The 14,854-nt window shown below is 40.5% G+C and overlaps 3 protein-coding genes across 6 annotated transcripts in view; 2 read left to right on the top strand and 1 right to left on the bottom strand.

The window, feature by feature from the left end:
- Positions 1 to 118: 118 nt before the first annotated feature.
- On the bottom strand, positions 119 to 6,513 carry stam2 (signal transducing adaptor molecule (SH3 domain and ITAM motif) 2). 3 transcript variants are annotated; one of them, XR_015865684.1, is made up of 16 exons: positions 6,318 to 6,486; positions 5,966 to 6,068; positions 5,636 to 5,720; positions 5,460 to 5,535; positions 4,559 to 4,654; positions 4,282 to 4,422; positions 4,046 to 4,121; positions 3,688 to 3,889; positions 3,441 to 3,535; positions 3,281 to 3,363; positions 2,817 to 2,904; positions 2,686 to 2,740; positions 2,454 to 2,598; positions 1,875 to 2,032; positions 885 to 1,547; positions 119 to 837 (listed from the first exon to the last, which is right to left on the bottom strand). XR_015865684.1 is itself a non-coding variant. In XM_088415530.1 (15 exons), exons 1-14 carry the CDS (start codon positions 6,355 to 6,357, stop codon positions 1,346 to 1,348), a joined length of 1,542 nt encoding a protein of 513 aa, XP_088271656.1. In that variant the 5' UTR covers positions 6,358 to 6,513; the 3' UTR covers positions 119 to 512; positions 1,338 to 1,345. The 3 variants fall into 3 exon arrangements, 1 of the variants encoding a protein (XP_088271656.1); XR_015865683.1 differs by lacking the exon at positions 5,966 to 6,068 and having other exon boundaries at positions 6,318 to 6,511; XM_088415530.1 differs by lacking the exon at positions 5,966 to 6,068 and having other exon boundaries at positions 119 to 512; positions 1,338 to 1,547; positions 6,318 to 6,513.
- A 612-nt stretch (positions 6,514 to 7,125) lies between these two features.
- hacd2 (3-hydroxyacyl-CoA dehydratase 2) lies at positions 7,126 to 12,368 on the top strand. Its single transcript, XM_088415904.1, has 7 exons — positions 7,126 to 7,324; positions 8,002 to 8,119; positions 8,189 to 8,207; positions 8,940 to 9,028; positions 10,184 to 10,305; positions 10,378 to 10,556; positions 11,868 to 12,368. Exons 1-7 carry the CDS (start codon positions 7,200 to 7,202, stop codon positions 11,948 to 11,950), a joined length of 735 nt encoding a protein of 244 aa, XP_088272030.1. The 5' UTR covers positions 7,126 to 7,199; the 3' UTR covers positions 11,951 to 12,368.
- Positions 12,369 to 13,205: 837 nt separating this feature from the next.
- The window catches only part of adcy5 (adenylate cyclase 5), a 25,191-nt gene continuing 23,542 nt past the window's right edge, over positions 13,206 to 14,854 (top strand). For both annotated transcript variants that reach the window (XM_088414800.1, XM_088414796.1), the window contains exon 1: positions 13,206 to 13,827. In XM_088414800.1, coding sequence (XP_088270926.1) covers positions 13,811 to 13,827 — 17 coding nt within the window. In that variant the 5' untranslated portion in view covers positions 13,206 to 13,810. The remainder of the gene's footprint in view (positions 13,828 to 14,854) is intronic.

Here is a 14,854-nt window from a genome sequence, read left to right as displayed (position 1 = left end):
AGGTCATGGCCAGTGAATAAATGATGACCAGCTAACGAGCCGCCATCTTAGATGCTCTCACCTGTATCCTCCAATAAAGCAGTCGCAACTCTTGTTTTTTGTTGGTTTTTTTTTTTTATTTTCTGGAAGAACATCTTTAAAGTTACAAAAGGGTAAAAGAGCACTTTGTTTGCAATACATATATACATTTATTCTTCTTATTCATTTGAATTCACGAGCAGTAGCAGCACACCTGTGTCACACTTGTGTTGATACGCAGGCGGACAAGGCATCCAGTGGTAAATACATGTGTACAAAGCTAAGGTGCGACTGTACATGGAAAATACACAAAAGGGAGAAAAATCATGTTGCTTGTACGGCACGTTTGGGGGACTATGAAATTTCCACACAAAACGGGAGGGAGATGTGTCGAAGGCACCTCACACAACACAGCGGCGTCAAAGGACACTTTCATTCAATGTAAGTTTGACTTTAAAATGGCCCACCATTTCTTGCTGGTACCTTACATTAAGCTGTGAGGAAAAAAAACAGCGGCGTTACTTGTCAATTCGCAAGTGGACTTTACTTCACTCGGTACCTTACACACAGAACATTGACACGGGGATAAAAGCTAAGGAAATGTCTGCTTTGATGGGGAGCTGTCTCAAAGGGGTTTCTGTTGATTGAAAATTCACAGGTCAACTTCAACCGGCTATAATTGGCGTCTTACTCGCGCTTCAAAGCCCCTCCTTAACCAGAAAACAAGATTTGAGAGTCTGAGAAAAAGATTGCATCCGTGGGCGGTGTGAAAGGGGCTTCAGATATCTTGAGTATTATGTGGGTGACCTTTTGGTCCCGCTTTGACATGTAGTGCGAAAGTGGCCTCTGAAATTTACGTTGGGAGCCCAAAACCAAAATGTGGAATGCGTTAGTGATGTGAGGTGCTCCAAGATTTGTGGGTCAACACCCCCAACCTTACACAAAGTGGAGGTATATGGGACCATGCTGGCGGCAGCATGAAAGTGGGTTCTGATGCTGGTTTATACTGAAAGATGAAAAAAAAGGCCTGTCTAACGCCATCCCCATTTGCTTAAAGAGAGTAACTAATAAAACGAGCATGATGGGGGGGGGGGGGGGGGGGGGGTCGATTGATGGAGAAAAGGCAGTGTGAAAATGTGGTCTATTCCGAAGACTCTTTGACGATACACAAAAAACAGGGTGGGTATTAAAAGACAAAAGTGAGAAAATGGGCGTGTCTGTCCTTGACATGGCGCCTACTTTAGCCAGGAAGTAGTCGTCAGGTAAACCAGGATACGCACACACACAGACACAGAAACACACACACGGGTACAACCTACTGCTGCTTTTAGAGGAGGGGCTGCTGGTAGTACGCCCCTTGCATTTGGTGGTGCTGATGGTGCTGCTGGATGGCGGCGGCGGAAGCGCTGTATGACACGGGCGGCACGGCGCTGTTGTGATAGGCCGACATGTCGACGGGCATCTGCGGGTAAGCCGTACCGCCGGCTGCCTGGCTCATGTACTGATGATGGTTGCCGGCGCCACCGCCACTGTGCACAATTTTGTATAACTTCAGTCATGGACACATGGATAACCACTTCATCCACTTTCTATTTAGATTACTACTTTGAAAAAAAAAAGCTCATTTAGTATCAGCCATCTTTAGACCAGCACTTGAAAAAAAATAGAAAACAATGTCTAAAAACCTGGGATAAAACATCATGAATACTTCTTATTTACAACACACACACACCTCAACCTAAATAAATAAAAACGTTTAAATAGAATCTTAGTCCTGTATTTGTTTTTTGTTCCCGCCATAGTGAGCCTAAAACTCCCTGGCGGGTTCTGACCAATGGTGTCACACCACTTCTTACCTGATGTAGTTGGGCAGCACAGCTTGGTTGTTGTTGGCCAGGGAATGCAGCGCCGCCGGCTCCGAGGCGGCCCTCGGCAAAGAATAGGCCTGCGGCGGGGACATCGCCGTTGCCGGTTGGTAGGCGGCGCCGGCGGCCGCCGCTTGGCTCAGGTAGCCCTGAGTACAATGACATAGATATGTGCACGTATGCTCATTGGGCTTTTGAACGAGCGGGAACGAGTGCTGCTCGATGAAGAGGACGTTCCCAAATCTCCGGAAGGAATGCCAACAAGTCAAGATGCCCTCAAATAAAGAATTTGTTTGCCTTTACGTTTGGCCCGTCGATCAAGCGTGACCATTTTTTTTGCGTGACTTCCCTCGCCGGCGTTTCATCGACTCATCACGCTTCGCGAGGCAAGCGGTGAGGCTCGGCCGCCTGATTAGTTCCAGAAGCCTCCCGTCCCGATTATACGCAACATGCCACTTATTCCGAAAAAAAAAAAAAAAAAATTGCAAGAACAATTCCATTAATACTAAATCTATGACACGTCTCAAATTTACAGATGCTAACGTGCCTGTGGACTTTCTTTATTCTGACCTGCACGGCAGTCGCGGGTGCCGCCGGCCCGTACTGGGACATCTTTGAGTAGGCCTGGTACAGCGGCGATTCGTTCATGAGCTTGTTGTACATCTCCAAAGCTTCCAGAACCTTCACGTTGAGCTCCGACATCTCCGAGTGCTTTCTGGATCAAGATGTGTAAAAGACGAGATTTTTTTTTTTTTTTTTACCAGATGGCACCTCCAATTTTAAGAGGTTTAATTCCTCTTACCGGTCAAGCTCATCCAGTTTCTCGTCGATTATGGGGTTCATCTGTTCGCAGGCGTCTGTTCAATCACAGACAGTCGGTCGGAGTATAATCAAGAAGTGAATGCGTGTTTGCACAAGTGTGAGGCTTTATACCCTCCAGCTGGATCAGCTCAGAGGAATCTGGATTCAGATCTGCCGGGTCGGCGTTCTGCAGCATCGCCAAAGATCGATCCATCTTGCTCTGCGACGGCAAAGACACTAAGTGGACAAATGCAAGTCGTTGCTTTCTAATGCGCAACGAAGTGTCATTGCATTAAGCACAAAAATCGGCTTTTTTGTGGACTGTTTGTGGCTTCATTTTTCACAAAAAAAGGAGATATTACTCTATATATTATTCTTGTGCAAGGTTACGGTTACTGTGGAAAACTTGTGAGGCAAGCTATAAAGATAGTCTTTGGATAACTATCAAATCTATAAGAATGAATGAAAACAAAAGTAAATTAAATAATGGAATCAGTGATAAACTGTTTCGAAGATAGCCATTTTGGGATGTTTCTAAATTCATAAAACGACAAATAACCCTAACCCAAAAAAAAAAAAGGAATGGAAACACAAACCTCATCAATAAAAATGGACTCTGGCTCAGTTTTGGGTTCATCAACCAACTCTTCTGAACTGGCTGTGTTCTCCACTGCAGACCCTGTTAGGGCCAATAGGGGATTAACAGGAAAAAAAAGATCTCACTAACATGCTACACTGTGAGAGGGCGCTATTGACCTGTTTCTGGTTCACTGTTAAGGCTGGCGGTGACAAAATTGGATGGAAATAGACCCACGCCCAGGTGGTTCTCCCCTTTCCACCAGTTTGGATCACTGCCAGGGCAAAAACAAACATACATATTAAAAAAAAAAATCTAACGAATAGGAATACCATTCGGACGTTTAATTATTGAATTGCTCACTGCACTATACTACAATACACTACTACATTTGTACCACAGAATGTTTTAAGGCTCAAGTCCAACCTGTCGTCCAAGACCAGGATGATCTCTCCAGCTTTGAAGGTGAGCTCGTTGTCCTCGGCCGCCTCAAAGTCGTAGAGCGCGCGGACCTTGCGCGTATCCTGCGCCAGACCGCCGCCTTCGCCGTTACTGAAGGAATCGCCTATCATCATGGTGGGCCGCAAATCTATCTGATGCTTCTGCTCCTGCAAGGACAGCTCAATGGCTGCCATGTTGAGACAAAGGGGTCACAAAATGGTGAAGGGGATGTACATTCACAGAACCTTTCTTCAACAGCCTGAGTCCAAACTGGACATGAAGAAAAATCTTCAAATTCTTCACACAACACGCCGGAATGGATAAATCATATGTTTGGATCTACCTTTGGTCAGGTCGTCGTCGTCGTCATCCTCCATGGCTTTGCTCATGGCAGGAGAGCTGCCCTTCACGCCGGACCCCTTGTGGAGTACACAGAAAGAAAAGGTTAACCAAAAGATGAGTGAAGTTCGCTTAGCTCCGCTTCCTTTTCATTGCGGGCCTCCCCAGCCTTCAAACCTACTGTCTCATCTGCTGTAAAATGTCAAACTCTCCTCTGATAGACCACAACACGAGACTCACTTGCGACGGGAAGCTCACGCCTTCCTCTTTCAGCGACTTGATGGTGGCGCCAATCAAGCTAAGCTGAGGATCTCTCTGGAATTCTTCGGCCCACTCCATCAACAGTGCCTTCAATTTCTCGCATACCTTCGGGTGCGCTTGCTGAGGATGACACACACAAACACACACGTCTTCATTTGAAACTTCTATTTGTATCGGGTATATTTGAGATGGTTTAAAAGCCGCTAGGAGAAAATTTATCTTTGTTTTTTGTTTTTTTTCCACTAAGTGGACATACTTTGTTCAGCATGCTGCGCACTTCACCCGTAAACTCCCGTGAGCAGACCTCCAAGTGGAAGATTTTGCCGCAGTTGGACACACAGGCGGCCAGCAACTAAAAGACAAAACAAGGTCAAGTTGCAGACAAAATGCTGGTGTTATCATCTTTGAGGGTCACAGGGTGGTGGTTCCTTTTTCAAGTATTGGGGGATTCCTTAACTAAGCCATTATAAAAGCATTTGGCTATGAGTAAACAGTTAATTCATTCTAACTGAATTTAATTGTGAGCCTGATGTTTTTCTTGAACCTCTTTTGTGACCAAATTATTCAAGCTAATCATACATCCAGACATTTTCTTAGCCGCATGTCCTCACACATGTCCAGTGTCCAAGTCCAGTATAACACTTTTTATTCCTCTCTGTGCCTATGATTGCTGTCTTTTAAAGCATTAAAAAAAATGCCTGTCAACAATTTACTTTTAATTGTGTAAAGCACATTGAGTCATCTTGGTCATGAAATGTAAAATAGAAAGCTGCAGGTGTTTTTCTATTGTTAATTTGATTTTTACAGGTTGATGGTACTTTTCTTTTTTATAAGTACAGGAGACGTGTTTTTGTTGGCAAAATGGTGGCATGCTATCATGTCTTTGATGGTTATTGGGTGGTGGGCCCTGTTAGGTTCACAATTAATAGGTAACGGTAACATGTCTACTTTACGAATTAAAACTGTTTTATTCTGGGTAATTTCCTGCTAGGTTATGGTATTATGTCTTTGGTGGTCAATAAGAGTGGTGATTCTGCTCTCTTTATTAGAGTCAGATATGCACCTAAACCTAGTTTTGTTGTAGTAAAGAGATGACATGATGTCGTAGTGTCTTTGATGTTGACAAGATGCTCATACAGTGCAGGTAACAAACTCACATTGAGGGCCTGCATAGCCACATGAGGCACTTTGTGGTTGAGTCTCTTCATGATGGATCTCAGGCCATCCTTAGGTCTGAATGAAACAAAACCGCACATAAATCACAATATGTATTTAAATAAAGTAATTTTGGAGATGGTTTGCTTGTGTTTCTATTTTGTTCCGAATAGCATACCCATTGGGTGTAGTTCCAATCCTATCGCATATGTCCATAATGCCACTCCAGTCTTCCGCCGTGTTACTTTCATTGGTCGCCTTCTCTGCAAATGAATGCATCCAAGATTTCAATATACAGGGTGGTTCAAAAAATGTGTGTCAGTGTTCTGGAATGGTCTTAGGAATGTTGCAAAGTTGAAGACGCACATTTCACGTACTGACGAGATTAAAATGTTTTCTAAATACTAAACAAGTGTAACTAATAAAATCAAATGATGAAATATACACTTGCTTTTGGCTCATCCTGTATGTAAACAAAGGTCAATACCATTGTGCTACTGGCACCTACCTAATTTGTATCATCGTTATCAAACTTCATACTTGGTCCGGGAGTTAAAGCTTTGAATGTCCATCCATTTTATTTGACCAACATTCCAATCAGGTGATCATGACTCACATGAAGGCAGGTCACAGGGAGAGTGTTAATATTCATTCGTATGCCCTTCAAGTCCTTAAATCAACTAGTTAATGAAAATGTTATCACGTAAACTCACTTTTCATTCACTGAAATGGCACTTTGAAGCCATTATTTTAACTGTCAACGGTTACTTGCCAGTCAACAATGGAAAAAACTCTAGCTAAGCTAACGTTAGCAACAAGTGGACCTCTTTGCATCAAAACAAACAAAGCAATTCACTTACCCACATCTTGGTCAAATGGGTTTTGAGAAAAAAAAGGCATACTAAAGAGTTACTACGAAGTATCCAAGATGGGAAAGTGTGTTTGTCAGGCAAGTTAGAAAGAATAAAAGAGCTAAATAAATAACGTTTCCTTGTCCCGTAAAGTCGCACTCGTAGGACTTCCGGGAACTTAGTTGTCCTCGGCGTTGCCTGATCCGGTATGCCTCGAGTCTTCTTTATTGCGTTTAACGGCAGTCTCCAAACTCAAATAAGTGTATTACCGCAATCCCTTGCAATTGAACTGCTTTGGTTTACAATCTTTTATTTTTAAATCAAACTGAAGCCTTATTTCACTTTCTTTTAAATGCCATCGCCCTCATTTTTTTTTACAATACATAATTGAAAAATTCTTGTTTTTTTTTTAAATTTAGATTACCAATTTGCGCATCGGATTTTAGTTGCGTTGTTTACGATTTTTTTTCCTGGTTTGTTGTTATGAATGGTTGAAAGTTTTTCTTTACTGGTCCTAAAATACATATAACACAAAAACACAAGAAAAATCATACTATAATTATTTCAGGTTTGAATTAATGTGATTTTGACAAGCGTAATATTGAGTGCGGAAGTGACGAATACATTACGTCACCCTCAGCGTGATACTCTGTCCTTGTTTTTATGACCCTGGCAAAACAATATAATCATATTACAGTACTTTAACGACACATTTCCCATCAAATATTATTTTTCAAATTTGTATAATAATAAATACCGTATTCGACAACGATCGCGACAGCGCGATGCATGACGTCACTTCTGTGTCTCACCCTCCTGTAGTTTTTCCGGCGTGACAGCGGCCACCTTCCAGGGCTAAAGATCGTGTGACAGGCTCGCTCGCTTGCAGTCATGTCGGCAACTGCTTCGGGGGCCAGCAAGGGGGCTCAGGGCGACGGCCCCCCAGCTAAAAAGAAAGGACCCGGCGCCTTAGCCACCGCTTATTTGGTTATCTACAATGTTGTTATGACAGCGGGGTAAGCTAGCATGCTAGCGTGGAGCGTCCTGTTAATCATGGCCGCGATTAATAACAATTGATTTTATTTTATTGTTTCAATGTGAGTTTTACCTTTGCTTTAGTTATCGGTCATAATACAAACTATTGTGGTTCTTCGAATTTACCTCGCAGTTGTTTGACGCGGATTACATTTGTAACAGGAAACGTTTGCGCATGCGCGGAGGTATTTATTTTTTTTGCGCACACTTTTCATATAATTTTTCTTTTCACCTTTTTTGCTATTTTATTTTGTCGCCTCCAGAGTTATAATACATTTGAATAACATTTTAGATCGGGGTAGACCTATTTATTCAATCATTAAACTCACACTTAATTTAGATAACTAAAATGAGGTAAAAATAGTGAGTAAGGAGTACCTGCGAGTAACTTTTAAGATAAATGCAAATTATTGCACAATTCCGTCCGGCAACCAGTTAGGCCACATTGTGAGCGACACAATGCATGGTTTGAAAACACACACACCAGATATGGGTATTGGTTTTGATCTGAGTTTGTGTTGTAGAAACATACAACTAAAAATACAACCAAAATCAAGTAAATATCATCTCTTTTTAGAATATGCATGAGGTCATAGGTCATTTAACACTCTAAAGTAAGTTTCTTTTGCAGTGATTCCGTCCTGATTGTGTGTTGCAGGTGGCTGGTGATTTCCGTGGGCTTGGTGCGAGCGTACCTGGCCAGGGGAAGCTACCACGGCCTCTACTACTCCATCGAGAAACCCCTCAAGTTCTTTCAGACCGGTGCCATCCTTGAGGTAACGATAAAAAAAAGAAACGGAAAGAAATCAATTATTCTTATTTAATTGATCACTTTCCCTTCACAGATCGTACACTGCGCTGTCGGTGAGTTGCACTTCCATCTCTATCTAATCTCATTGTAAAATTTTATTTTATTGTATATTGTATTTATATGACATTTTTTTTCATCAAATTCGCGTGAATTTAACGAAGCAAACCCAAGGGCATTTAGATATCATTTGAGTCAACAGCAGGGGGCGCTAAAATGTCGAAATTGCTTCTTAATTGATATTGCACGAGAGCAATTTAGTGCAGCTACATCGCGATTCAGTTATTGCGACTTTTCTCCATCGCATTCAGTAGTTTAATTTATGGCCATAACTTTTTCTACTGCAGGTTTACTTTGCTATTTTTCTTGCGATTTTTCTTTCAAGTCGAACCAGTTAGAAAATATCGATTTTATGTATTATGAGTTTGAAACAAAAGAAGCAAACTTAAAAAATTGAACAAAAGTCAAACAAGTTCAAATTCGTAGATTTTCATGTATGACTGTAACCTTATTGTAGAATTACCTCACTAATTCTTAATATTTATGCTCCTCCTTTTCTCCTCCTAAGTCAAACCATATAAAGAATATTAATTTTACGTGCATTAATGTTTTTTTTTTTTTTACATTCCTGCTTTGGCCACTAAGAGGTGCAATGAGCCCTAAAACTGCTTTCTAAACACAAATAAAACATATAGCTGGGTACACTACAAGCCATTTACATTACACTATATTTATTCATAAATATTATACGAGCGGGTCAAAAATGTATTTATTTGCTTTATTTGTAGGGATTGTGCCATCGTCTGTTGTCCTGACTGGCTTCCAAGTCATGTCGCGTGTCTTTCTCACTTGGGCCGTCACACACAGCGTCCGAGAGGTGAGAACACGCGTGCACACACGCGCGTGAACAATCACAGAGCGCTGTAGAAGATACCACATAACCGATACTTCTCATACGCTGTAGGAGGCATCAGAGTCGCGAACACGTAAGTCAGTCGCGTCTCGCAGGATTGCCGTGTGGATTGATGTCTTTGTTTTGCTGTGACGATACGTGAACGCGAGGAGGGAATTAAAAAACAAACGTCCAGATAGTGTTTCCCCAAAAAAGATTTTTCCCTCCATCAAGATTATTTTTTTATGTAATTGATTCAGTCGGCATCATTTTTCCTGTCTGGAGACAATTTATATTTAGAAAGGTAAAAAAAAAGGAAGGAAGGAACAATGTTTTTTGCAATTTTTTTATCTGGGTTTGGAGATTAATTTTTGTACACTGGTGGATTTTTCCAAGAAAGGTCTTTATGAATAAAATATGTCCCAGTCCGCACTTTTATTTTTTTTTTAGAATTTTAAAATCAAGATAACCTCCTTGTGAAATTGTCTTTGAAAAGTTTCTTCCCTGAGAATGAAAACACAAAGAATCCCAAAGAAAATTGTGCTTTGTGTCATAGTGTCTTAATTTTTCCAATATTTTTTCATTGGGGAAAAACAAAGATAATTTGAGAAAAATTATCCTGAAAAATTAGACTTCATCATAATTTTCCATCTTTAAAAATGATGACATTATATGTGGGAGGATTTATTTTTGTTGTGTGGAGATTTTTCTTTAGGACATTCAGGATGTTTCTTACGGCCATAAATTTTATCCAATGTTTTTTCTTGTCTAGAGAATTTTCAAAGGGTCTTTTTGTAAATACTCATATCCTTTTCTATGAATTTTCTGATGCAGATATTTCACATTTAAGAATTTTTTTCCTGAGATTATTTTAACCCATTTCTTTCTGTTTGATGAATTTTTTCTTGGATTTTTATTTTTTGCATCCAGAGAGAATTCTTCCCAGAATTTCCTGCCACCATTTTTTTTTTTTTTTGCTATCCCAACAACAAAAGTTGCTTGGTGAGCCTCCCAACATGCACGCCAGCTCTATGCTGTTTCTAACCCAACATCTGATTTCTGAGCAAAACCCGCATGATTCTCCCTCAAGGACTCCCACCAAGTGACAAAATGTCTTCTATCCCCCCGCGGCGTGCGCAGGTGCAGAGCGAGGACAGCGTGCTGCTCTTCGTTAGCGCTTGGACCGTCACCGAGATCATCCGCTACTCTTTCTACACCTTCAGCCTGCTCAACCACCTGCCCTACCTCATCAAGTGGGCCCGGTACGACGCACGGACAGCCCGTCGCTCCTTTTGTGTGTGTTTTAGTCCTCAAATATTTCCCCTTTGCCGCAGGTACACTTTTTTCATCGTGCTGTACCCGATGGGCGTGAGCGGCGAGCTGCTCACCATCTACGCGGCGCTGCCCCACGTGCAGAAGAAAGGCCTCTACTCGGTCACTCTGCCCAACAAATACAATTTCTCCTTCGACTATCACGCCTTCCTCATCCTTGTCATGATCTCCTACATTCCGCGTAAGTCCACCGCAGCGCTGAACCGACGCTAAGACCCGAATCCCGAAGACGTTTAGCTGGAATGCGGGGTTCAAATTTGGTAGCACCGGGACAAAAGTAGGGCTGTCGTCATATTTTTAGAATGGATTATTCAAGGGGTGTCATATTCATTTTGGCTCAGGGGCCACATGGAAAAAAATCTATTCTTAAGTGGTCTGAACTGGTAAAATAAAAGCATAGAGACGCTTACGCTTAGTCGCGTTCGTTTGTTAGCTGAATTTACTTATAAGTTGTTAGCAGGGGTGCACATAATTTTTTTGTTTGTACTACATGAGTACTATGACATAGTATTTGCTACACTCCCATTTTTTTTTTAAATTGAAAAGTTTTTCTCCATGTTCAAATTAGCAAGTCCATCAGTGATGGTTTGCACGGTTTGTTTGGGGCCCAGTTTTATTAGTCCGAGAAAGCAAAGGTAAATTCTTCGTAAACTATAAAGTGAAAATCTGTGACTGATCCTCGACAATATTAACATTTAAAAAGCCGGCTATACTACATGTCAAATTAAACACTTTGTCATCCTACCACCAGGGGGCAATGTTTCCCACATGTTTGCATGACAAAAGCTTCTGCTTTTCTCACACTAATATATTATTTACCAGTGTGAAATGGCATTGAGTTTCTCCCCTGATTTCTAATATACTAGCTAGCTGTCAATTGAGACCCATTTCGAAACATCAGATTGGCAAAAAATTGGAAAAAAATCGTTTTGAAATGACCGAAAATTTCATTTTGACCGCTAGTTGGTTATAATTCGCATAAAAGTAAAGAATGTGCTTAGTTATAAGTAGGCTTCATTTTTTTCATTGGTTTGCGCTCAGCAAGTACATTAGCTGTGTTGCCCTGTGTGCCATTTAATTTCGTTCATATTTGTAAGTATCAAGCCTTGAAGCCTTGTTTACATACTGTTTGTTTAAAAAAAAAAAGGGCCATAATTAGACATATTTTACCGTACTAAATTTCACGCTTCCCTGTCAAAGTGGTTGTAATTATTTAATATAAATAACTGAAATTTGCCCGAAATGTCTACAATAGACTAAAACGATCAAAGCGGCTGTCTGTCTTTTTGGGCATGGTTTCTTTAGACTTTTTTTGGGGGTTTCCGATTTTGACATACACGCTTTTCAAATTCCATGTCCATTTGGTAAGGCAAGTAAAATAATTCGCGCCGCCAACACCTCTGTACAGCCGACCTCCATTTTGTCCTAATAACGACGCACGGGCTAACAAAGCGTTCTCTGACGTTCCTTGGTCGTTTCTCCCCTTGGGCAGTGTTCCCTCAGCTGTACTTCCACATGATCCGACAGAGGAAGAAGGTTCTGGGCCACGCCGCCGCCTACAGCAAAGTGGAGTGAGAGAAGGAATCGCAAGCTTTCCATCCAAACAAAAACGGACCTCGCAAGCTACTTCCATTCCGATTTCCCAAACTACTGTACTGCGACTGCTGTCTTTATTATTTTCCTCAATTTTATTTATGAACAAAACTGCCCGAGCGACGCTTTTCCGGCGCACTCAAGGATGCACTGAAGGAAACTGCCGTTTTTTTGTTTTTTTTTAACCAGAGTTCACCCCTGTGCTTGCAATTATTTCTTGCTTTCATCCTGACAATAAACCTTTTTGAATCTCTATCGACATTGCTTCCGTCGTACTCGCGCATATGCGTTTTGGACGTCGTGTTTATTTATGATAGTTGTTGGTCTTTATGTTTACAACGTTTTGACTTCACCTAATCGCTGGGAATGTGTTTTTGTCTACTAAAAGAAATGTAATGTTTATCTGGACTGGTTCTTGTGTTTTTTTTGTCTCTCACCACCATGGGCTAGTTAAATGAACATTTGATGACATTTTACAAGTCAAGTTTAGTTTATGATTAACTGGAATCTTATTGTATTAATTTCCCGGCATTAGCAACTAACTAGAGCTACTGAACAAGATAGGGTAGCGTTAAGAGTTAATTGACTGGTTGGTTCTTGTTTTTTCATACAGAATAGAGTATTTTTTGCTGATATTTGCCTTTTTCTTCCAGTAGTTTTGGTCTTAATATTTCCTCTGGTATTTATTAAAAATTAAACAATTACATGGTTTGTACTTGTAATATTTTCCTTATGTACTATTCCTTTTTTTTTTCGTAGTATTTTGATTTTTTTTCAAATATGTTTGTGATGTTTGGTATTTTTTCATACTTGATGTTTGTCCTCATGTAAATGCGGTATTTTTCCGCGTGTATGTCTGTAAAACTTGTATATTATCCTGCCATTTTTTAAGTTTTTTTTTTATAGCTTTTATTTTCAGCTTCTTCCTCCTTCCTTTATTTCTCATCCAATAGTTGTCTTCAAATATTTTATGTTTTTGTGTCTAAAATGTAATTTATTTTTTGTACTATATATATATTTTTAATGTAATTTCCCCCCACGTTTTTTTCTCCTAATATTTAGATTATCTTTGATGACATCAGCCTGGTTTGCGTGCGGGCCATCCAGTTGTGCGACCCCGCCCACTATTTTGATTGACTGCCGCTTCGTCCAATGGCATCTGCCGGCCTCGCATCCCGCCTCCTTTAAGTACCCCAATGGGGGCGCGGGTACATCGCTGGGTCCAGTCCACAGTTTCTGGAGAAAGGCTTCGCTAAGCGCACCGCAGCTCCGTTTGTTTGCTAGCCGTCGGAACGAGCGTGTTTCTGGTGCGTGCGCGTCCGTTACGACCCGATCCGGCGGCGGCCGTACGCGCATCTCATCCTCCGCGGGCATTGAGCACCCGGTTACGGTTCGGATGGCGACGCCGACCTGATCCGCTGAGGCTCGCCTCGCACCCAGCGGGTGGCCCGGGGGGTGATGCTCGCTGGCCGAATTACGGCTCGCTCCACCTCGGCGGCGCAGGTATCGGCCGGTTCGAAGGGAAACGAGCACCGCCGCCGCCGATGCGAGTCCGTCTCCGGGGAGCAACAAAGCTCCCCTCGGGTGCCTCTTAATTGGGCCCGATGATGTGGAGCCGAATCTACCTTGAGCTCATGTTCCCCAGCGTCGTGAGCCTACGTCTCTTGTGATTTTTTTTTTTCTTCCCTCTGGTCAATTTCAATTCAATTTTTCCCTCGGATTATCCCTTTAAACATCCTTTTGGAATAAATGTTTGGAAGCAAATGTGTGACATTTGGATTTACTGCAAGTAAAAAGTGGCAGCAACTACAACGATGTGCTTGTAGTTGACTATTTCCCAACATGTCTAGATCCAACAGGTTCGTGTTTCTTTTTTTCCCCCAATTTCACATTTTTGTCATTTTTACTGTCTATTTTCCTGTAATACTTGTGTGATTTTGATCGTTTGAAAAATAAGTATTTTTACGTTGTTTGAATTTTAGGCTAAAAAATGTACCATCGTCCACGTTTTTCTAAACGTTTCATCATTTTTTCCAATTATTTTTCTCTGTGTTTTTCTTATCGAATTTTTGCATTTTAGTCATTTTCCCCGATATCAAAGTCTTTTTAATCTTCTTCATTACTTTTTTTCTAATTTGTGTTTCATGTGTATGTTCTTTTTTCTACTTTTTCAAAGGTAGTCTTGTATTTTTTATTTATTATTATTTCGGTTTTGTATTTTTGACAATTTTTGTACTTTCACAATTGGTAGCAGTGTACTTTTCCATCTACTATTTTATAGTTTATCTTTTTGTTTTTTACATATAGGTGTTTTCCCAACTTTTTAATATTTAATACTTTTCCATTTATGTTTTTTAAATCCTGTTACTAGCCATATTTCTTCCTTAATTTTTCCCATTTTTTTCCACATTTTTTTGTGTATTTGGATTTGATTCTACCGTTTTAGTGTTTTTTTCCTCTAATGCTTATGTATTTCGTCTAGCATTTTGTATGCATTTACCTTTTAACATTCTGTATTATTTTCACATTTTCAGTTTTTTTTGTGTGTCTAATATTTAGGGTTTTTTTGCATTTTTAATGTAATATAATTTTTTGGCTTGATAACTTTTCTAAATTTTTTTTAATCTAAATATTTTTTCCCTTTACAATGCTCTTTTTAGGTTCAGTTGATATTTTTGTTTTATTTCAGTCAATTAATGTACGTCTTTTTCTAATATTTGTGCATTGTTTTCACCTTCTATTGTGGTGTAAGAATTTTTCCCAATCTTTTGTCTGTGTAATTTTTCTCAATCTTTTGTCTTATTTTGTTTTTCCCCTCAATCTCATGTTGAATGTTTGTATTTTTCTTCTTTCTTTTTCTCCCGATAATATATCTTTCTAATATGG

Source organism: Hippichthys cyanospilos, chromosome 5, assembly GCF_059441005.1.
Source record: "Hippichthys cyanospilos isolate Australia breed blue-spotted pipefish chromosome 5, RoL_Hcya_1.0, whole genome shotgun sequence".
Lineage (NCBI taxonomy): Eukaryota > Metazoa > Chordata > Actinopteri > Syngnathiformes > Syngnathidae > Hippichthys > Hippichthys cyanospilos.
Note: the sequence above shows the minus strand (reverse complement) of the source record. Positions and strands in the feature narration are given on the sequence as shown.